Source organism: Leuciscus leuciscus (assembly GCF_965113295.1).
Source record: "Leuciscus leuciscus genome assembly, chromosome: 4".
Classification (NCBI taxonomy): domain Eukaryota; kingdom Metazoa; phylum Chordata; class Actinopteri; order Cypriniformes; family Leuciscidae; genus Leuciscus; species Leuciscus leuciscus.
Genome location: NC_138728.1, coordinates 11,128,401 through 11,150,679, shown reverse-complemented (window position 1 = coordinate 11,150,679; position 22,279 = coordinate 11,128,401). Strand labels below are relative to the sequence as shown.

Here is a 22,279-nt window from a genome sequence, read left to right as displayed (position 1 = left end):
TTAATATAATCATCGATAACAACTGCGAAATTAAAATTTATTTTCATGTGATTTAAATAGTAATACGTTGATGTGTACATTTTATTTTGTATTGTTATTAATATTTGTGTTCATTTTATAATGTGAATCAGTTATTTATTTAAAATAGCGCTATGTTTTCCGTTCCAAGTTCTTGTGGATCCTGCAAATGTGACCACGGTCACGTTTGTATGTACTGTGGTCATATTAATTTAAATGTATATCTAATCATTTATTTAAGATGAATACACATAAAATACACCAACAGCTCTTTTTAGACCCTTAAACCCTACATACTACATTTTGACTGTAGAAAATCTTATTTTTTGATGGCATTTTCTGTTTTTTTTATTATTATTTTAAGCATGGAAAACATTTCTAACATCATATACAATATAGAATACTTTTATTTTTATTTAATTTAGGTTCATATTAATTAAGGTTAATATTTTACAATAAATGATGTACAGTAGTATGATATCTAATTAGATGTGACAGTTCCCTTTACTAGTGAATCCATTGACAGGAAGCAGCACATAAACTGAACGGACTTTTATTTTGGTGTTGCGTGTGATTGGCTGTTGTTGATCATGTTTACAGTCATGACTCACAAGTCCAAAATTGAACCGCGCTCGCGAACTGTTGACACATCTTCAAACGGACTGCATGAGTAAACATGGCGCTGCAAAGTCCCTCCGCCGGATTAAAAACCATAATTGGTTACATTTTACCAGAAGGTAAGGTTGTCCAGTTAAACCAAGATGATGTTTCAGGAAGTGAAGACGAAGAAGAGGAAGAAATACAGCCTGAATTTCTTGACATGAGAGAGATGGACTCTGTCTCATCTGGGGCAAACGTATTTAAATCTTCCGTGCCAGCGTCAAAAGAAGGTAAAACAACATTATATTTTACCAAACATGTTTTATCCTTTGGTTATCTTTTGGTTTTATGAACACAAAGTTAACAGATCTTAATTTGTATGCAATAACAGCAGACTCACATCAGACACACTCAACAAGTAAACATAGTTTTGTTCAGTAAACCTAAAAACATGTTTTCAGTTCACATTGGTACAAGTAACCATTTTTTCATTTCACAAGTTTGCAAGTAAGAAAGCGGTCATGTTTGTATTTTGCACTGTGGTATGAAACAAAGTATCCATTGATTGTTTACGTTTTACGTAGGGTCACTGAAAAGTGAAATTAAAACACAACATTTGAATAGGCCTAAATTAAAACTTCCTTTTTTTTCTACTACATATCGAAAGTGTTTTTTATATTTATGTGACGTGTCAAGTAATAGGCCATTTATAATAATATATGATTTTTATTTATTTTTTATTTATTTTTGTTGGACATTTTTCCAACTTCAAGCATAATGTTTTCTAAAATTGTAATTTATTTTCTAAAATGGTCAAAATCATGAATTTTGAACATCACTTACCCATATGAAGCGATATTTCATTATCTTCATTGTCAGAAGTTACAAAGAAAGCCTGTTTACAATTTACTGTTACAAGTAAAATGAATACTTTTGAAGTAAGCCTGTTTACAGTTTAAATAGTTACTAAATAACCTGTTTACACTTTACACTAACACGGAAAAATAATCATATTTATAGATTACATTGTTGTTAGTAAAAACAATCATGTTTAGTACAGTTCACACTATGTCAAACCATTTTTACAGTTTACACTGTTTCAATTAAAATCAACTAGCCATTGTTTCTCACTCCTACAGGAGACATAAAGCTTATTTTTACAGTTAACTTTCTTGTGGAATTTTTGTTTATAGACATATCCTTTTATTTATGGACCGAACTATTAATGTTTCATACATGTCTTATTTTCTTTTGCAGTGTCATTCATGGCCGGTAAAAAGACGTACCGGGTTGAGGGCCGTTTTCTCCTCTGTGATCCCTGGTGGGAAGTAACGTGCAAAGTTCGCCATGGCCAACGCAAAGCTTTCGTCAAAGGCTATCCCTCCTACAGCCTCCGCACCAATCTGAGATCAGAGGGACGGTCACTTGTGTCTCTTTTCCTTACAGCATGTAGAGCAGAACCTGACTTTGTTAACATGTTCATGCAGTGGTTGCCCAATGACAGACATGTGGAGCTTGTCAATGTGCTGGACGTCCTGCAGGAGTTTGAAGATTCATCGCCTGAGAATGAAGCTGTGGCTGAACAGCTCAAGGCACATATCAATTGCTCAGGTTGGAAAATGTATACCATGTCTAACTGTATAATATGCATAACACATAAAACAATATCGGAGTTGCTTTTGAAGTGATTTTTGGTCAAATATTATATTTAGCAACATTTTGAAAAATGTTTTATTGTAAAACAAAGACACAAGCTATGTTTCCACCCAAAGTGGCAAATTTAATTTATGTTCAGAATTAGAATTAGAATGCGAATAATGCAGCATTTCCATCCCAAGATAAAAGAATCTTCACTTTCTGGGAAATTGGCGCAAATATCTGTAATCAAAATGGAAGTTTCTGCAATTTGGGAAGCATATGATTACTTTTCTTTGTTAGTGTAAAGTGTATTCGGTAAATGTGTTTCCTTCATAGTTTATGCGATTGTCTTCTTTTCGTATTAATAATGTATCGGCCTCAATTGAGTGCATACGTTTCTCACTCACATTTTTAGAATTTATGCGCATCTTGGCACTTCCATCCAGATATTTTTAATGCAATATCCCAAAATTCGCATAAAATTGGTGGATGGAAACATAGCTAAAGAAAACGTCACAAATGCTGGTAATTTCCTAAGCCTTAACCTAATCTACATCTAAAAAATACGTTTTGCACGTATAATAATTATGAAGAAAGTGATTAAAATAATGATACCGAAATCATAATCACAAACCTTGTTCTTGTTAATTGTCTTTAAACACAGTCGCTTGGACACACGTGAGAGTCGCCAGCTTGTACCCTGGAATCATGAAATACTTGCCAACACTGCTGCCGGGTCAGTTTATGCAGATAATCAGCAAAGGAAGAATGAAACGCTTGCCGGGAACTTCCGAAAAAGATGATCCTACTGCACAAGAGCAGAACAATACAAATGTATTGGCCAAACTCGAGGAGCTCATTAAGACTGATGTGTGGAAGTTGGGCTTCAACCATGTAAGATTACTTCCCAGGACACTTGTTGTTTGGTTTCTAAATCTAAAGCTCACATTATTTCCTTCACTATTTGAAATCCTTTAATGAATATTTTCCCACTTTTATTCAACAGATTATGATTAAAGAATTGCATCTGATCCGGTGTGAAGCAAAAGTGGAGGCCTTCAAAGACTGTAATTTATTTTCTAGTATCCCGGTGCTCCAGCGTGACTCCTTGCTCATGTATGCGGAACTGAAAAGACACTGCAGAGCCACTGGCAGCACGTATGCCGACCGGGAGATGTTGCTGGATAAGATATTGCCTGAGACCGGAGATGAGGGTGCCTGGAATGCTTTGCATTTTCTTGAGAAACAGGGGGTGCTGATTAGGGAGGTCGAAAAGGTGGCACTTAGGAACCTCTTCGGCTATGAGACAGGCATTGCCGAATGCTTGAGGAGCTTGGTTGAGGGAGAACCCTGGAAGATCCACTTGGATGTGAGGAAGGTTCTTCGCAAAGCGCAGCTGGATCGATTAAGAGCAAAGGCTTGTGAAAAACGCAGTCTGGCTAATTTGAGGAAATCTAAGGCTAATGCAAAAATATCAATTTCAGCAGCCCAAAATGACATAGTTCAGGGGGCCGGGTGTGAGCAGATGCTTCTTGATTTTGCCCAGCCTGATACTTCAAGCATGGTCCACAATGGAGGAACGGCAACACGTTGTGATTCACCTGAAATTACAAAGCTCACTATTAAAGAGGAAAGTCACACTTCAGACTCCGACGACTCAGATGACTCCACCTACATGGATATTGATCCGTCTACTATAGAGTTGGACCCCGATCAGGTGCGAGCAGCAGAAATGATGTGCGCCAACCCAGTAACTGTGATCAGTGGGAAGGGAGGTTGTGGAAAGACTACAGTGGTCAGCCTGGTGTTTAAGGCGGCCATGGAGCAACAGACAAGTGACAGGGAAGAGGTGCTGAAGGCCTGTGAGGTCTTTCAGAATGACTCTCAGGGGTCCGGTAATGGTCTGCTGTCAGACGTACACGAGGAGAAAAAAAAAAGTGAGGCGAGTGACAGTGATGAAAAGCCTGTGGAAGTTCTTCTAACTGCTCCTACAGGGAGAGCTTCTTCACTTCTTACTAAGAGAACCGGCTTCACTGCTTATACTATGCACCAGGTATAGTTCACACAACATAACTTTACATTATACTACATTTCATAATGTAATGTTATGCAATGTAATGTTACATAACTTAAACACAACTTTACACTACATAACCTTTCATAACATGTTACATAACTTAAACAACAATTGTACACTACATAGCATTTCATAACATAATTTTACAACTTTACATAACATAAAAAAACGCAAACATGACAACTTTACATATTTCATAGCATTGCATGACTTAGACATCACATAACATTTCATAACTTCACTGTACATTACATAACATTTCAGAATGTAATGTCTTAAGCATTGTATAACTATAATATTTCATAACAGCATTACATGGCTTAAACAAGAGTTACATTTACATAAATTCACAGAGCATTACATAATATTACATACTTCACATTACACTTGATTAACAATAAATGAATCACATTAAATTAAAGCTTTGTCAGTGTTGATTGTTTCTGTTTTCCAATATGTCTTCCAAACTGTTCATTTCGATTTTAGCGAATATAGGTGTCTCAGTTGCTATTGTTACCTTTTTTTTTTTTATTACACACATATTTACATGGTTAACCCCACCCCCCTTTCTTCAGGTTTTATGGAGTTTCATGAATACAGAAAAAGATCCCAGTGGAAATCCTCAGGATTGGAAGTTCTCAAAGGTGCGGGTGCTGGTGGTCGATGAAGGGAGTCTGGTGTCTGTTCAGATCCTTCACTCCGTTCTCAGCATGCTTACCAAACATGCAGACCTCCAGAAGTTCATTATTTTGGGTAGACATATTGCATGCATAATAATTTCTCATTTAGGGTGTATTTGCAATGTATTTATCAGCGACATATTCTGCAGTTTTAAGTACTTAAGTACTATTTTGTGTCTGCAGGAGATGTGAGGCAGCTGCCCAGCATTGAGCCTGGAAACACACTGTACGATCTGTTTGAAGGCCTCAAGAAGGTCCAGTGGGCCATTGATATGAAGACCAACCATCGTGCCGAGTCTGAGCTCATCGTCAGAAACGCTGGACTGTGAGCAGATAGCTTGTACTCTGTAATGTTTGATGAGTTTTTAGAAAATTATGGAACTTAGTTCCTTGGTTCCTTATTGGTTTGTTGGCTCTGTGTAAATGTTTTTATGTACAAATATGTAATTTGTACAAATGTTGATGGTGTTTCTCAATCCTAATGACATTATGATGATTAATCATACTGCTTTTATTTCCATAATATTTCAGCATCGCTGCGATGGGTAAACAAAAGCTTTACAGTCCTCTGGAGTTTGATGCCACCATAAAAATGGCGAGACCCTCCACAGTGCCATCTGACAAAAGGTTTATATTTGTCAAAATCAGTGGGGAAAATTATTCTTTTGGTAAGTGAGCAGTCATGAAATATGTGGAAAAAATTGTAATTTACTTTTAAAAAATGTACTTTATTCTTTTCACAACACTTGTATAGACTTTATGTAGCCCCGCCCCTTTTCAGCGCTGTGCTCGTTGTCTTTTGTCCTCCAGTCTGTATTTTCACAGTGATCTTGCGTATTTATGAATGAACGGTTCGTTTAAAATCTTCCCGGTTTACTGATATTTGTTAAGACTCCTGCTTTAAACATTACAATCCTCATGATAACTTTTGTTAACTTTACAATAAGAAAATCCACTTCACCAGCTAATTACTCCTCGACAGCGATGCCATAGAGATATACAGAGCGACCGCAAAAACGGAAGTTCAAAGACAATATTCTAAAGATGGCTGCACGCTTGAATCCAGGAAGAGAAGAATTATGTGAGGTGTTTTCTCTGTCACTGTGCTGCAGAAGCACATTCTTTGCAGTAAAACTGTGAACCTGAAGGCCCAGACAATCTGAATAACAAAAGAAACACACTGGTCAAAAGGAAACTAATCACTGTATTGTCCTCAGGGCATTTGTGTGGGCTCCTGTGTGTCTATTGTACAGCAGGTTTTCCTGAAAATACACTTTACTGTTGTCTGTGACTCATTTGATACTTCGGGTGGCTACACAGCCACCTTCAATACGTTTTACTCCCCCCATAAGCACCTTAGTGCAACTTTTTGGCACAGCGATATGAAAATGTTGGCCTATTATTCTTTATATGTGAAAGCCGATAACCGATATATTGGCCGATAAATCAAAATCCAAGTTTTTATATAATTTTTGAGAGCCTGATTACAAAAATAAAAGTCTCACTATTAAAAGCCATGTCCCAAGCACACACTTATAATGATGTTCTTATTATAATTTTATGTAGCCTATATGACAGACTATATATTTATTTTTTTAATTGATTTCAATCATGTTCCAAACAATTCAAAACCATCATGGCGAACAGTATGCATCTGAAGTGTCTCAGCTGAAGGAAATAATCCATTATTTATCGGCTTCAATATATATTGGTAAAAAAAATTAAATTGGGCCGATAATGAGAACATTAAAAATTAACATATATCGGCCAATACCGATATGGTAAATTACGAATAAAAACCTAATTACAAATCAAATGCATTGTTGAGGCACCAAATAACTGTCAAGCAAAATGGTATATATCTAACATTGAGCAATAACAACTAATTTCTGGTGCTGCTTAGACCTCCAGGATGCTGTTAAATTCTTACTTAAGGAAGGTCCTGGACTGGAAAGTGATAAATTGTCACAATTTGTGGCTTTCAGGAGGTAAGACAGATTTAGCTTTGTCACTCTATGCTGAGATGTCAATCTTTTTAAGAAAATGCTGAGTTGTTGTTTTTATTGTTCACAGGAAAGACTGCGAGTTGATCAATGAGCTTTGCTGCACGCATTATTCTCTGCATACTACAAAGTACGTTTTCTTACAAATAAATAAGCATGACACTTTATTTTATTCCACTTTGCCTTTTTAGAAGTTTGTTTCTGTTTTAATGTTTATTGTAATTAATTACAGGACTCCCAAAAAGAAATTCAACTTTCAAACAAAGGATAAAGTTTGCTGCACTAAGAATGGCTATGTCTTAGACCACGAGAAGAGGAGAGATGTGACTGTAGGAGCTTCACATGAATATGCCAGACCTTCCCATGATAATGGTGGAAAACAGAGACAAGATGAACAGGAGAAGGAGAAGAAAGAGCGCCTGTGCAATGGGGAAATTTTCTTTATTGAACATGTACTGGAGTTTTATTTATCGATTTATTTATGCATTTATTGATAATCTCAAAATTCTTTTTATGCTTTTAAATTCAAAATGCTTAACCTGAGTTGGTTTAACTTGTCCTTGTAATTATACACCAATCCCAGGATGTTGAGGTTGTTGAGGGAGGAAAAAAAAAGAGGCGCTACCTGACACTAGATGATGTAAATGGGCGCGTGGTGAAGTGTGACTACAGAGAACTACAGAGAGAGTGTAAACTGCGGCATGCTTGGGCAAGAACCATTCACACCTTTCAGGTATTGATGCTCTTTGTTCATCTACGGCCCTGTTCACAGCATTTGTCTCTGCTTCATGCAAATTGCTTATTTGTTTTCTCACTTCAGGGCTCAGAGTCTGAAACTATCGTGTACGTTCTTGGAGACAGCATTGCTCAAAACTGGCAGCATGTATACACTGCAGTGACACGCGGTCAGAAGCGAGTGTATGTGGTGGGTACAGAGAGTGACATAGAAGGAGCCATCAAGAAATGGATCACCCCACGTAACACACGATTGTGCTGGTTCGTCAAAACAACAGTTGCCAAACAAGGTCCTGAAGACTCTTTGACTCAGTCTGCCTGCAGTCAGAGTCAAGTAGAGACCCCTGTGAACCACAGTTTCGGGCCTTCACAGTCCACACCCGTGGCTCCACATTGCCCCAGCCTCCCCCAGTCGTTCTCCAGCACAAAACCTTCATGTATTCGACACCTCTACATGGAAGAAAATGGAGAAAAACATCAAACATCCAATATTTCTTTACAAGATGACATGGCATTCAGTCAAACCTACTCTTGGTCACCTATGGATGATGAGCCAAGCATTGTGCAGAATGAACATGTGTCCGAATTATCCAATCAGGTTGAAGATGCAACGTTGTTAGAGACGATCAGCTCTTCCCCAAATGAAAGCAGCAGGGGCTCTAAACGGCTGATTCCTGTGGACACCTGCAGTACGCCGACTAAACTAACAAAGGTAACACATACACTAGAACGTTTAGAAATGATTGACAAACAATGTGCTATTTTGTAATTGATCACAAAACATTTTTACTGGATATTTGATCATTAAGATGTCATACCAGAGCTCAAAGCTTTATTGGTGCATTATGAAAAATGCCAAGTGTCAAAGGTGGTGTCAAGATGTCTGGACCCAGAGAGGGATTCTCTCTAAGAAAACAAAATACTTTTCTGGAAATTAACATTTGAACTCTGTCTTGCAAAATTAGCACCCTCATCCGAGACACAATCACACTGAGTAGATCACACCTCAGTATTGTCTTATCTGCATCTCCTTCCCTTCACAGTCTCTTCCCCCTCTCCTCTCTCTACTTCTAAAACTTTTATTTTGAAGTTTTATTATTAAAGTTTTGCACTGCACAACATCAGGAAGATCAGGCCTTTCCTAACTGAGCATGCAACACAACTTATCGTCCAGGCCCTGGTCATCTCTAGGCTTGACTACTGCAATGCCCTTCTGGCTGGACTCCCAGCATGTGCGACCAAACCCCTACAGATGATCCAGAATGCTGCAGCTCGTCTTGTCTTCAACGAGCCCAAGAGGGCCCACGTCACTCCTCTGTTCATCTCTCTGCACTGGCTACCTCTAGCTGCTCGCATCAAGTTCAAGGCACTGACGCTTGCTTACAGAACTATCACAGGCTCAGCTCCCTCCTACTTTCACTCACTCCTACGAGTCTACATCCCGACCAGACTCCTACGATCGGTCAACAAGCGACGTCTCGTGGTTCCATCACAGAAAGCCACAAAATCACTTTCCAGAACATTCTCATTTACAGTTCCATGCTGGTGGAACGCTCTCCCCACCCTCATCCGGAATGCAGAATCCCTGACAACATTCAAAAAACAGCTGAAAACCAATCTCTTCCGTGAGCACTTAACCTTATAGAAAAAAAAAAAAAAAAAAAAAAAAAAAAAATTCCTTCCCCTTTGAAACATCACTTATCAGGCTTATGCTACTCTGAATAATACCTGAACTTCGTATTTTGAGCACTTCCTGCGTTGTTGTTGCTTTTGCCTCTTTATGATGACTCGCTGAATTTAGTCCTAATTTGTAAGTCGCTTTGGATAAGGGCGTCTGCTAAATGACTAAATGTAAATGTAAATGTAAAGTCTTCTTGGATGTGCAAATTATTATTTTTTTATGTGTCAGATATTAATATTTATGATTATAAATTCATTGAGGGTATCAAAATATGCTAAATTGGCACTCCATCCATAGACAACAGTGATATTATTGGAAATGTAAATCGTATACTGAATGTTTTAGGCTGAATGTGCTTAACATTCTGTGATCTCCTTGCTTCAGAAAACCACTTCAGAAGAGTCTCCGTTGTGCAGCTCAAGACTGAATCTTCTGTCCATTACGAGTCCCAGCTCCAAAACCCACGGCAGGCAGCTCTTCCGAGACGATTCACATCCTCACATTGAAAAGCCTTAGAGGGGTCATTCTCAGACCCAACATGCCAAAGCGGAAAGAACTAAATCAGTCCAAATGTGCATGTTATTTGGCTTTTCAGAGGATTTGGATAAACCTGAATTAGCTTTTTACATAATTATGAATAGTTTGAATAATTTGCTAGTTTCACCCTTGAGAACAACAATATCTTGTAATATATTATGGTTCTGTGCAAGAGATGTGTGAGCTCTAATTTCCGCTAGACATCCTTTGAAAAGTATAATTCTTAAATCATAACAATTGAGTAAAAGAAGGCTTAAATCTGAAACTGAAATCTATCCCAAAAATGTTTTTATGAAGACCATATTTGCAATGAAAGTCATAACTCATCCTTGTATATTACCGTATCATTTTAAAGTCACTTTTATGTTTTTATCTTTCCTGGCAAACTTGTTAAGATACAAACATGTTAAGCAGTTTTTTTTTTTTTAAATGTCCACGTTTATATAATATGAATCACAGCGTTTGTATCTATTAGGGCTGAAGCAATTGTTTGACTCTAGACTTCGCAATTCAGGCTCAATTCAAAATCCATTTGAGGTTTGACTGGATGTTGTAATTCTTGGCATAATTTCACTTTTATTTTAAACCTGAAGCATGTGACTGCATGGTTTATTTCAAAAGCTCAGTATGATGGTTGTCTAACATCACATCATCTAATAAATCAGGCTGAACATTAGCAGCCTTTTTTGTTTATTCAAGCTCAATTGCATGTTTGATATATGTATATTAAACATGCACTCATGTTTCTCATCTTAAATGTCATCTTGTTTCTCAAATCTAATGTGCAGCTTTCATCTCTTTTAATATATTGTATGTAGATAAATGTAAAAAAACCATAAAGTTAATGAAAACAGCACATCGAGTGCTTTTTGTGTTATTGATCAAAATATTCAGGGTTTTACTCCACTTATTTGTGCATTTTTCTGGGGGGTGTCAAGAATAAAACAATCTTAGATACTCTCTTGTCAAAGAGAACCTATACTTTTGTTCAAAATAAGTCGATTATTTCTATTTTAATATACCGGTAAAGACCTGATATAGTTTTTTTTATATATATCTATATAAATGTTCAATAACATAAGAACATTGTAAAGGAACTCCCTCTGCTTTAATAGTGGTCACACGTTAATAAACACAAAAAACGTCATCATTCTACGCCTTGCGTAGCGGTGAAATGATTGGCTTGAAGTGTTCTGCGTCGGCGTATCAGTGACGAGCAATCCCGGAAGACGCGCAGTATCGTGAAAACTGTCAGTGAGTGTGCTGTGCTTTGCAGAGCTGCTACTTGACAAATCAACCCGATTTTTAAAAGTTAATTTCATCCAGTGAGTTATATTTCACCATGTCTGCAAGAAATCCAGGAATGCATCTTGGTAAGTTGGTAAAAATAAATAAAAATTATTTAACGTTAATTAATACCGCTACTTTTTCACGTGATAGGACAGGCATTTCATAAAACAGGACAGAAGACAGAGATTAAAGTACTTTGCAAGCTACTAATGAGCAACAGACATAGTGATATAACTTAAGCTATACGTTGAACATTGAACATGTAAGTGCAACGTATATTCTTCGTGTTATGTGTGGTTAATCTTTAACTCAATCTGACCAGTTGAAACTCACTATTTTTATAATTCAACCTTCATACGGCCTGTGTAGTTAATCTTAAGTGTAATTCTGGTTTTCTTTCTTCTCTCCCTATATACAGTTGATTCTAAACTGTAAATAAAATGCCCTTAATGAATTTCACATGACCCGTGTGTCTCATGACACAAGTTGAGTAGAGGAAAATAACCAGACTAAACTGTATTTATGCTGACTACTATACAGACTATTTATTATTGCCTTATTTTAGATCTGGAATGGGTGTCAAAAGTCAGAGTCAACACTCAGGCTGTTCTTAAAAGAGCCCAGCAGATCCAGGGACGCAAAGTGGCCAAGAAACAGTGGCAGGTAAACTGTTTACAGTATTTATGGTACATGCTCACTCCTATTGCTTGATGATGTCATCTTTATTGACCTGCATTGATATTGTAGGCTGCCTGGTTGCTGAAGGCTGTCACATGCATTGATCTGACGACCCTCGCTGGTGACGACACACCTTCCAATGTCCATCGACTCTGCATGAAGGCCACACGGCCCATCCGTCACGATCTGCTGAAGAGCATGGACATGCATGACAAAGGTGCCGCTGTTTTGCATATACACGTATTTATTTGTCACATCATCCCTGTTGCAGAGTTTCCGCTAGAAAAAAATGGTGCCGGTCAAAGTGACCGGCAGAGATTTCGTTTTCCGGACATTTTGATGATATGCCGGTCAAAAATGCCGGTCAATATCAAGTTGAGGAAAACTGGAGGCAGGCTATGTAACTTAAAAAAATGACATAATCAGGCCGTATAGAACGCAATATGTTTATTAGCCTATAACTTTCAAATAGACGGAAAAAAAAACATGAACGTCCGATTGGCGTCAATCAACGCCAATTGTTTTTACTATGGTTTCACATTCATAGTTTAACAAACCAATCCCCCTTCCCCACATAAAATATCTGAATATCTCGCGGTGTAAATAGCCGCATTTCCATTACAGATTTGCGCAAATGTTTTGCGCTATTATCTAAATATCGATAAAAAACTATTGCGAAATGACGGCGTTTCCATTAACCGATGTTATATGCGACTAAACGTCCTTTTTTCTCTCACGATAAGTCATTTCAAAAATCACGGCAACGGACGTTGGTTTATATGATATCACTGCCACCGCATTAGACATTATTATTATGATTAATGGAAGGAGACGTGGCGTGTTATCCAAGCATTAATGGCAGGGAAAGACCTTTGTACTGCGAACGACACATAAGGAGTTTCTGGGTGTTTCGCCCTCATTTCTGCTCCGAGGTTTTGATTGTGGCATTTATTTGAGATTTAGAATCCAGTATTCCTATAGGCTAATTATTGTTTCTTTTATGAATTTAATAAAGAACTCTGTCTCGTATTCTGTCCAAACGATCCACTTTTGTCCATTCGTTTTTCCTTTTTTAACCCGTAATTGAAAAACGGAAAATGAACGGTTGTTGTCTTTTTAAAACGCAAAGTTGAACACCAAAATTTTAATTTGAACTGGCTACACAAACTGCTGCGCAAAAAAAGTAAATACCGACGCATTTTCTGATTTTTGTTTATGACTTTTTGCCCCTTTATTAAACATTTAAAATATTCACAAATTAATATGGAAAACATGTCGATTTTACTGGTTTTCAAAGGCCAAATTAGAACCTGGAATTGATGTTTTTCCCGCAGTGCTGAATGAGAAGAGCCATTAATAGCCTATTATGAATAAACTATTGTTTTCTAAGTGTCGGCTAAAATCACATCTCCATCTCCGCTGTTAAGCAGATGCGCTTTTAGAGAGAAATGCACCTTTCATACAGATTAGGTACATAATCAGAAGGTATTAGCTTTCGATTCGAATTTGTTCGTTTTAAAGTGGACATTTCAAGCTTTAGACTATATTTTGTTTCAATTCTCACGCTCCAGTTTATGGAGATCATGAAAGTGCGTCTGATTTTATTTTTTATTTTTTTACAAAAGCACAACGTTTTCTTGTTATTGTGAGTTTACACAAATAAAAGTAGTTGAGAATAATGTATTATTATTTTCTGTATGACCAGAAATGACAGAGTATTTTAAGTTGTTTCCACTGTTAATAGGAAAATGCAAGTGGTCACGCCCGCGCCTCCGTGCCATGCAGTGCGCGCTCCACACTCAGCTTTGTTCCTTTTTTGCATAAAAGCGTCTTCTAAATATAGCTTATTAAATGTTATAATATAATAAAATAATATAAAATGATTATTATTTGCGTAGCTATACATGGACCTCAAACACACCGCGTCTTCTAAGTCAGGTGACTGCAAATGCGCAAAAACTGTTTCCATTGCAGTTTTGCGAAATATTCCTTTTTCGAATTGCCTGAAAAACCACCTCATGCGAGCATAAAAACGTTCTTGCGATAAACGGGAGTTTTTGCGAAATTAACGTGTTTCCATTGTGCGTATTTTTAATTCGCAATTTCAATTTGCGCAATTTGAAGGGTAGCCTAATGGAAACGCGGCTAGTGTCTCTCCGCAACTTGCAATGCGCACAAGCCGCGTAACCTTGTTCTCCGCAAGGCGACTTCGCTGCTTCGTCTTGATCCGATTCTGCTTTTTCTCCGGTGGTGGTGGAGTTGTCTGGACATCTGAGGCTTCAGGCGTTCCTGATTCACCATCGTCCGTCGCGTCTGGCCTCTGAAAAAAGCTTTTACGGCTAGTCTGCCTGGGCCTGGCCATATTTGAAACGTCTCACTCATTCGTTCGTTGTTTAGGTCTATATTACAGCCGTTTTAGGCGTGCGCTTTATTTGAAATGCAGCATGCGATGTTGTTTAATAACTTTCAAACGGTAGAGCCTGTTCCTTTATAACATAGCCAAAGGTCGGTGTATTTTTGTTTTATACATTCTAGGCTTATTCTCAAATTCAGATTGTGTTAGGGGGGCGGGATTATTAGGTCATTTTAATCGGACAATTTGACCGGAGAGATTTAATTTTGTCGGACATTTCATTTTTTTTCCGGCCAATGTCCGGTAATTACCGGACAACGGAAACCCTGCCCTGTTGGTGCCGTGCACTTATATCTTCTGTCACTCATATTGTAGTTTTCAGTATAAAATAAACTTACAACCATTTACACCCATTAAACAAATTACTGTTAGAAGCATTTTAGATCATAGTAATTGACTAATTACTCCAGAATTTTGGATCCATACAGATTACTAGTATATTTAATGACAGCTTAATGAAAAATATAAAAAAGTCTTGAAAACTCATTATTGTTCCCAAAATGGTAGTTTTTTTTTTTGTCTGTAAATTTATCTTTATTATAATTTATAGTATATTATTATATATTATATTATATTATATTTTATACCTTAATTTTGTATCATAATACACTAAACGTTTGGGGTTTGTACTTTTTTGAGATAAATAAATAATTTTATTCAGCAAGGATGAATTAAAACTGACATTAAAGTGACATTAAAGACATTTATAATAAATGTTGAAATTATTTTACACAAAAAAATTAAGCAGCACATCTGTTTTCAACATTTATAATAATATATATATTATAATATATATAATTTTATATATATATATATATATATATATATATATATATATATATATATATATATATATATATATATAAATATATATTATATAAACATCTTGAGCACCAAATCTGCATATTTCAGGGATCATGTGACAATGAAGACTGGGGTAATGGCTGCTGAAAATGCAGTTATGCCATCCCAGGAATAAATTACATTTTAAATGTACTATAATAGAAAACACTTATTTTAAATTGTAATAATATTTCACAATATATATATTTTTTTACTATATGTTTAATCAAATAAATGCAGCCTTGGTGAGAATAAGACTTCTTTAAAAAAAATTAAAAGACCTCAAACTTTTAATGGATAGTGTATATATTTTATGTATTGTATTTATTTTATTTTATTAATGTTTATAAATGTAAATTATTTTATATTTTATATTATATTTTAGTGTATTAATGGTTTTCAGTTTTAGTAACATTTTCGTGTCACTGTATATCTGCCCACAAGAGGGAGATAAAGCTCTTTTCACCGAAAGTTACTGGATCAGTGACTTTAACAACTTAAATTCAACCTTTTACTGAATAAAAAATTGTAACACAATAAACATTAGACGTTAACAGAAGTGTTTTCTTTGTATTTTGCACTTTATTTACTTTTATGTATTTATTAAAGTGTAGTCTTTGCATGAAATGAATTATAGATTTCTTTGACTTTAAACACTGTGGGTGTGGGTGTGTGTGTGTGTGTGTTTGTGTGTGTGTGTGTGTGTGTATGTGCGCGTGTGTGTGTGATTCCAGGAATCACGACTGCAGCTGTTTGTGTGTACCCATCACGGGTGGCTGATGCTGTAAAGTCTCTGAAGGCGGCAAACTCTAGTCTTCCTGTTGCATCTGGTAAGACATTTGCAACTGCTTATCTTTAAACACATTTCAATCCTTTATAGGCATCATCCTAGAGAGGGTGCAACCGCATTGTCTCACCTAATTCTCTTTGCTTCAGTGGCTACTGGTTTCCCTGCCGGACAGACGCCACTGAAGACCCGTCTCGAGGAGGTCCGGTTGGCTGTGAAGGATGGTGCTACAGAGATTGATATTGTCATAAACCGGACTTTAGCACTCACTGGACAATGGGCAGGTGTGTGTAACAAGGGTACTAAGGGAATGCAGATACAGTTCCTACCAAAAAAATCCTCTTAAACCAGACTGTTTTCTGTTGGTTTAAAGGGGTCCTGATTATGCTTTTTTACATTTCAACTTTCTTTAGTGTGTGATGTTGCTGTTTGAGCATGAAAAAGGTCTGCAAAGATACAAAGTCCACTCCAAACAGAGTTATTCTCCATATCAGCAAGCACTGTTTCTGAACTCCCTGAAACACCTCGATTGTAGTCTTGAGTTTTCTTCTAGGAATGTACGTCACAATATTCCTCATTTAAAGGTGCATTGTGTAATATTTATGAGGATCTGTTGACAGAAATGCAATATCATATACATAACTATGTTTTCAGTGGTGTATAAAGACCTTACATAATGAAATGTTATGTTTTTATTACCTTAGAACGAGCCGTTTCTATCTACATACCCCGTGGGTCCACTTACTTCAAAATAGCCATTTTGCGCCGACATGTTTCTACAGTAGCCCTAAACGGACAAACTACTACAGAGCGCGTTTTGTCACTATGTTGTTCTTCGTACAAAGAAGCTAGCTAAAGTCAGCGAATAAAACACTGACACGATGATGAACAAGTAACAAAAATGTTCGCAATAACATATTGTTTTAATGAATAATTAAGTAAACATAATTTATTAATTTATCTTTGTAAAGAAACCTCATTGCTTAACTGGCCACTCTCTGATGTCTCATGACGACGTATTTTCCTGTCGGCCACCGTAACTTCTGTTGGTAGCAATTCGTAACCTCACCACTAGATGCCTCTAAAAATCACACACTGCACCTTTAAATAATTCCCGCCCCAAGGTATGCACAAAAAAAGGCCTGGTTGAATTGCGTTAGTAGTTTGTTGAAACATTCGTGACATTTCTGAAACGCTAAGTGGTTGACCAATCACAACACACTGATCCAGCCAGCCAATCAGAGCACATTGAGCTTCTCGGAAGGAGGGGCTTCATAGAGACAGGAACTCAACAGAGCGTTACTGACAGACTGGGAAGAGAGGTGCTGCAACAATGTCAAATATGTGAAAAATAAGGTGTTTTTTGAACATTCAAGCATGAAAACCTATTCTAGTAGACCCCAAAAACAAAATCAAGACTTTGTAAAATTGCATAATAGGTCCTCTTTAAGCTGCTCTCTTCCAAACTGATCAACTGACAATGGCCATAACCCTCATACTTCTTTTTATAAAAAACAATAAATGTACACAAAGTATGTTTGTCTTCAGTTCTACTTTGATAGCTGGTGAACATTTTTGTCTCTCATTGTTAAACGATCTCCTCAGCCCTCTACGATGAGATCCGGCAGTTTAGAGAGGCCTGTGAAGACGCCCATATGAAGACCATCCTGGCAGTGGGAGAGCTGGGAACCTTCACAAACGTCTACAAGGCCAGCTTGGTGTCCATGATGGCAGGTGAGGACATTACGCATAGATCTAAGAGGAAACATTTCGTTTTAATTCGCAGAACTGCTTGCAGTCCTGAAGTCAGAAAATAATTATTATTAAATGTTTTTTTTCTATATTATGATAATAGGACAGTTCTATCACTCTGATATTTTTTGACTTCACGCCCTCCAATAATATCAAAATTAATTTTAATTTAAAAATGAAAAACTTTTTTATGAAAATATATAATAATTTAAAGAAATATTATCCATTATTGTCTTATTAATTTTTAATAATTATTTAAATGTATTGATTTTACCGTATTGTTAAATTTTTCTACCCTTGTCAGGCCCTTTCCCAAATGGCACACTTCATATGCACTTTCAGTCTTGTGGACTTATAAAGGCTGCCGTGTGAACGTGTCCGTTAAGTCCATGAGAGTAGGGTGTCCCATTTGTCATTTTAGGTGTCAGAAGGGTGTTCACGAGCGCCCCCTTTGCGGTCGATATGCGCACTTTTGTCAAGCCCGCACTGAAGCGAGCTGAAGTGAGACTTCTTCCTGAGTAGTCAAAGCGGCATTACGTCACGAAAGTGCAGAATCGTAGTGTTTAGGGTGCCATTTGGGACAGGGCCTCAGAAGAATGCACACTTTTTAGTGTCTGTGCAGTAACAACATCCACCAGCAGGGGCTAACTGCTCATGCTAACCAGCTAAATCTGACCCCCTGGTATGATCAATACCAAAAGTGATGCTTGCTTTAAGCAAGTTTGATATTTTGTCCAGAGTGTGGCGCCATTGCTCATCCTTTTCGCACTCAGCATCCAGAACACACACACACACACACACACACAGAGCAGGCCAGTGACTGTATGCTTAAATAGCCATTGCACATTAAGCCGATTACTGTACCCAATTGTCAGCGGCTCTGATAGGGATCGTTATTAAAATGCATTGCTTTTGTCGCCGCGCTCATTCCTTAATCTCCCCTTGTTCCTATGAATTGCGTATGAGGTTTCTGAAATTGAATGATAATTTCACCTATTAATCTGCGACGCCGGAGCTATTTTACTCCCACGCTCTCCGGCAGTGTCCCCCCGCTCCGCCGCAAATGAATAGAGCTTCATTACTGTCGCCCGCGTTTAATAACCGTTATCCATTATCGTGTAATTAAGACTCCCCAGAACGAATCTCAAGGATTATGTCAGTTTGAGGGAGAGGGTGAGCAATAGAGTGAAAGAGTGTCGGAGGAAAGGGGAAGGGGTGGGAAAAAGAGTGGAAAAACACATAGAACGTATCTTTAATGAACTGTAAAATGTTCATCTTGTTCTGTGCGGTAATGAACAGTCATTAGACATGAGGAAGGGCAGGCGGGACTCGGGTGCTGGGGGTTAGAGCTGGTCCACAGTTTGTGGTTCATCCATTAGAAGCGTCATTTTATCTTCTATTTTTATCGGAACACTGATAAACCGTAATTGGCTATGAAGGAGAGGAAGGGAGAAATGAAAGCTCTTATTGATGAAGGAACGCACACCCTCTGAGCCCTGCCGACGGGACCATATGTTCTTGTCTAGCCTCCCCTGCCCTCGCGACTAATGTCCTGTCGGGGTTCAGAATCTGACGCCTCTCTGAAGTGCCTGAATGGAGGTGCTAAAAATGTGCTGGACTTTCTAATTTGAAGAAGTGAACTTTGACCTGTCAGTCTGAGCCAAACAAGTGTCAGATGCACGTTTTTGGCTTTTATTGACGAAGAATTATAATATTAACCAGTGTGACCTGAAATATGCAGATGTATTAAACCACGTTGAAATGTACTCTGTGCTCTCATGTTGGTTTCATATGCTTTTGAAAAGCTTGTATATATAATTTCAAGAAAGGTTTTAGCTTGATGACTCTAAATGTCATGTGGTGTAACCATTAAGTAAAAATTAAAAGCATATTTTCCTTGCACCTTGAATAAGTGTACACATCTTAAGGCCTGTTCACACCAAAAATGATAGCTATAAAGATAACTATAACAATAACTATTAGCATCCACATCAGCGGATGATATCGTTCTGTTCCAGCTCTTTAAAGCAGGATGGATTCTGATTGGCTGCCAATGGTTTTATCATTCATCAGCTGGAAAATAAAATCATTCTGAAAGTTCCTTCAACGATATTGTTCATTCTGTGCTGTTATTGTTATAGTTGTGGTGTGGATTCTGCTATTCTTTTATATGTAGAACAATTTTTTGAACTATATCTTTATTGGTATTGTTATAGTTATCGTCCTCGCTGTAAACGGACCTTTAATCATTTTCGTCATTTTCAAAAAGATTTTTCAAAACATTTACAATTATCATGATTTATTAATTCATAGTTTTTGGAGAGTCAATCGACATGACGTTTAACAACCATAACTTAACCTATTTTGACATAAAAAGGTACATAAAAAAGTATCTGTATGTTGGTTGCACCACATGACTTTTTGGATAATTTGGACAAAATAGTTTCCAATATTTATAATAATGAATAATATTTTAATTAAATTAATAATTATAATAAAGTTAAAGGAACCGTATGTAAGAAATGTATTTCAATTAATCATAAAATGGCCCTGATATGTCACTAGACATTAAGAAATCATGTTCATTTCAAATACTTATCGGCATCCGGGTTGCCAGCTCTGCTCTAGTTACCACAGCTGCAGCTACAAACGTGTTGGATAAAAAATGTCAGCCTATCTGGCAACCTCGAGTCAGGGGGGAGGGGGAGGCGATACACCGCTCTACAGTAATTTGAAAGTGATTGCAATACCAGTTTTGGCCACAATCTTACATACGGTTCCTTTAATGCCAAATAATTAAAAAGGTTTTCTTTATATATATATCACCCTGACATTTTTTTACTTCATGCCCTCCAAAATATCAATATAAATTTACATTTACAAATTCAAATAATTGTCTAAGTTGGCTTTTCTCTGCCTGAATGAGGATCAGAGTGGACCATACTTCATGCCAGTAGTCAAAAGGCTTTGTATTTTCTAACCACTAGGATCGGACTTCATCAAAACTTCAACCGGCAAGGAGTCAGTCAATGCCACTTACCCCATTGCCATAGTAATGGTGCGGGCCATCCGTGACTACTACTTGAGGACAGGCCATAAGGTAAAGGACCCATTATACCCTTAAATCACCTTCTTTAACTGGAATCATCCAGCCTGTTTGACTGATCATTTGTTGGTCCTCAGGTGGGTTTCAAGCCCGCAGGAGGCATCCGTACGGCGCAGGAGTCTGTGGTGTGGCTGACCCTGATGAAGGAAGAGCTCGGAGATGAGTGGCTTGATCCTCACCTTTTCAGACTAGGAGCAAGTAGCCTGTTAGCTGACATCGAGCGCCAGGTAATTAAACCAACACTGTTTCACACTCGCAAAGCTGCTCTATTCTGACTTCAGATGTGATAAAGTGATAATTACCATCCATTATGGCTGGAAACAGACACTGTTCAGGGAGTGCGGCATCGTGACCCAGGTCACCTGTGGTGAATAGGATATAGATTAGCTCTTTTATTTATGTATTAGGCTAAATGCAGCTGCGTTTGACAAAGCTTTGTCATCATATATAGTTTTATTGAAGCTGAACGTTATTTTAATCTAAAATTTTTATTTACAGATTTACCACTACGTGACCGGACGCTATCCCGCCTATCATGAACTTCCTATGGCCTGAGTTTTAAAAAAATCTCAGATTTGGGCCGATGAAAGCCAGTGACACAATGGAAAGACATCACACCTGTTTATTATGAAAAGAATTATAAAGAAAAGAATTGAAATGAAGCACAGTATCTGTCCTAAACTAAGAATACATTTTATTATATTGTAAAAACTGTCTTTTTTGAAGTTATCTTGTAGAAAAAATGCAAACCCAAGAACATTTCTGGATGACATGGTGCAACCTGAACCGTCAGAAGTAAAAGCGCTCGCTTTACGTCAGCGCAAAGGCCTCTTGCATCACTTTCTCATATCTGCGATTCCCAGCAGCAGTTGTTCCTCAGACAAGCGTACAGATCTTGTAAGCTGCACCTGGGGTTACGCTATCACTGTCCGAGGCTGATGTTATTTGACTTCCGCTGAGCTAATTTCATTAATCAAGCGCTGGATGTCAGAAGTGTGTGTTTGGGATTAATTAAGAGGGGTTAAGAGAGTTTAAATGATCAGATAAAAGCGCGTGCCAGTTAGAGCTTCGTTTTGAAGACCGAGAACTTTCTTTTTCTTCTCCCTCTTTCTTCTTTAATTAAGAGATCTCGGGCCGTGCCCTTGACTGGGATGGAGGATAAATGACTGAATTAATTGCGGAATGGGGAATGAGCCGAGAGGTGCGAGTGGAGCGAGATTGAAACTTCGGTAAATTCAGTCGGAAAACTGGAGCACAACTAGATTTGTATTCACAGAGAAGCAGTAAAAGCTATTCTCACAAAAGCTTAATAATACCTGCATAAGCACTATGGTAGAACTGGTATTAGCATTCCTAAGAGATCCACAAGCAGCGGGATCCAGAAGAATGAACTAATTAATGCTCAAAAAGAATTATTTAGAACTTGATTAAAGCCCAGAAA

At 37.5% G+C, this 22,279-nt stretch overlaps 2 protein-coding genes across 2 annotated transcripts in view; both read left to right on the top strand.

Annotated features, from left to right (window-relative positions):
- Positions 1–71: 71 nt before the first annotated feature.
- On the top strand, positions 72–10,645 carry helb (helicase (DNA) B). Its single transcript, XM_082168541.1, has 12 exons — positions 72–908; positions 1,876–2,229; positions 2,921–3,150; positions 3,263–4,309; positions 4,909–5,086; positions 5,197–5,338; positions 5,545–5,681; positions 6,917–7,001; positions 7,087–7,146; positions 7,249–7,468; positions 7,600–7,749; positions 7,837–10,645. The coding sequence occupies exons 1-12, from the start codon at positions 695–697 to the stop codon at positions 8,518–8,520; spliced, it is 3,501 nt and encodes a 1,166-aa protein (XP_082024667.1). The 5' UTR covers positions 72–694; the 3' UTR covers positions 8,521–10,645.
- A 539-nt stretch (positions 10,646–11,184) lies between these two features.
- dera (deoxyribose-phosphate aldolase (putative)) overlaps positions 11,185–22,279 on the top strand; it is a 15,245-nt gene continuing 4,150 nt past the window's right edge. The window contains exons 1-9 of the mRNA XM_082168547.1: positions 11,185–11,342; positions 11,825–11,922; positions 12,007–12,154; positions 15,928–16,023; positions 16,130–16,264; positions 17,586–17,714; positions 20,720–20,832; positions 20,916–21,065; positions 21,337–22,279. The exon at positions 21,337–22,279 is cut by the window's right edge and continues 1,258 nt beyond it. Of these exons, the coding sequence (XP_082024673.1) occupies positions 11,312–11,342; positions 11,825–11,922; positions 12,007–12,154; positions 15,928–16,023; positions 16,130–16,264; positions 17,586–17,714; positions 20,720–20,832; positions 20,916–21,065; positions 21,337–21,393 (957 nt within the window). The 5' untranslated portion in view covers positions 11,185–11,311 and the 3' untranslated portion in view covers positions 21,394–22,279. The remainder of the gene's footprint in view (positions 11,343–11,824; positions 11,923–12,006; positions 12,155–15,927; positions 16,024–16,129; positions 16,265–17,585; positions 17,715–20,719; positions 20,833–20,915; positions 21,066–21,336) is intronic.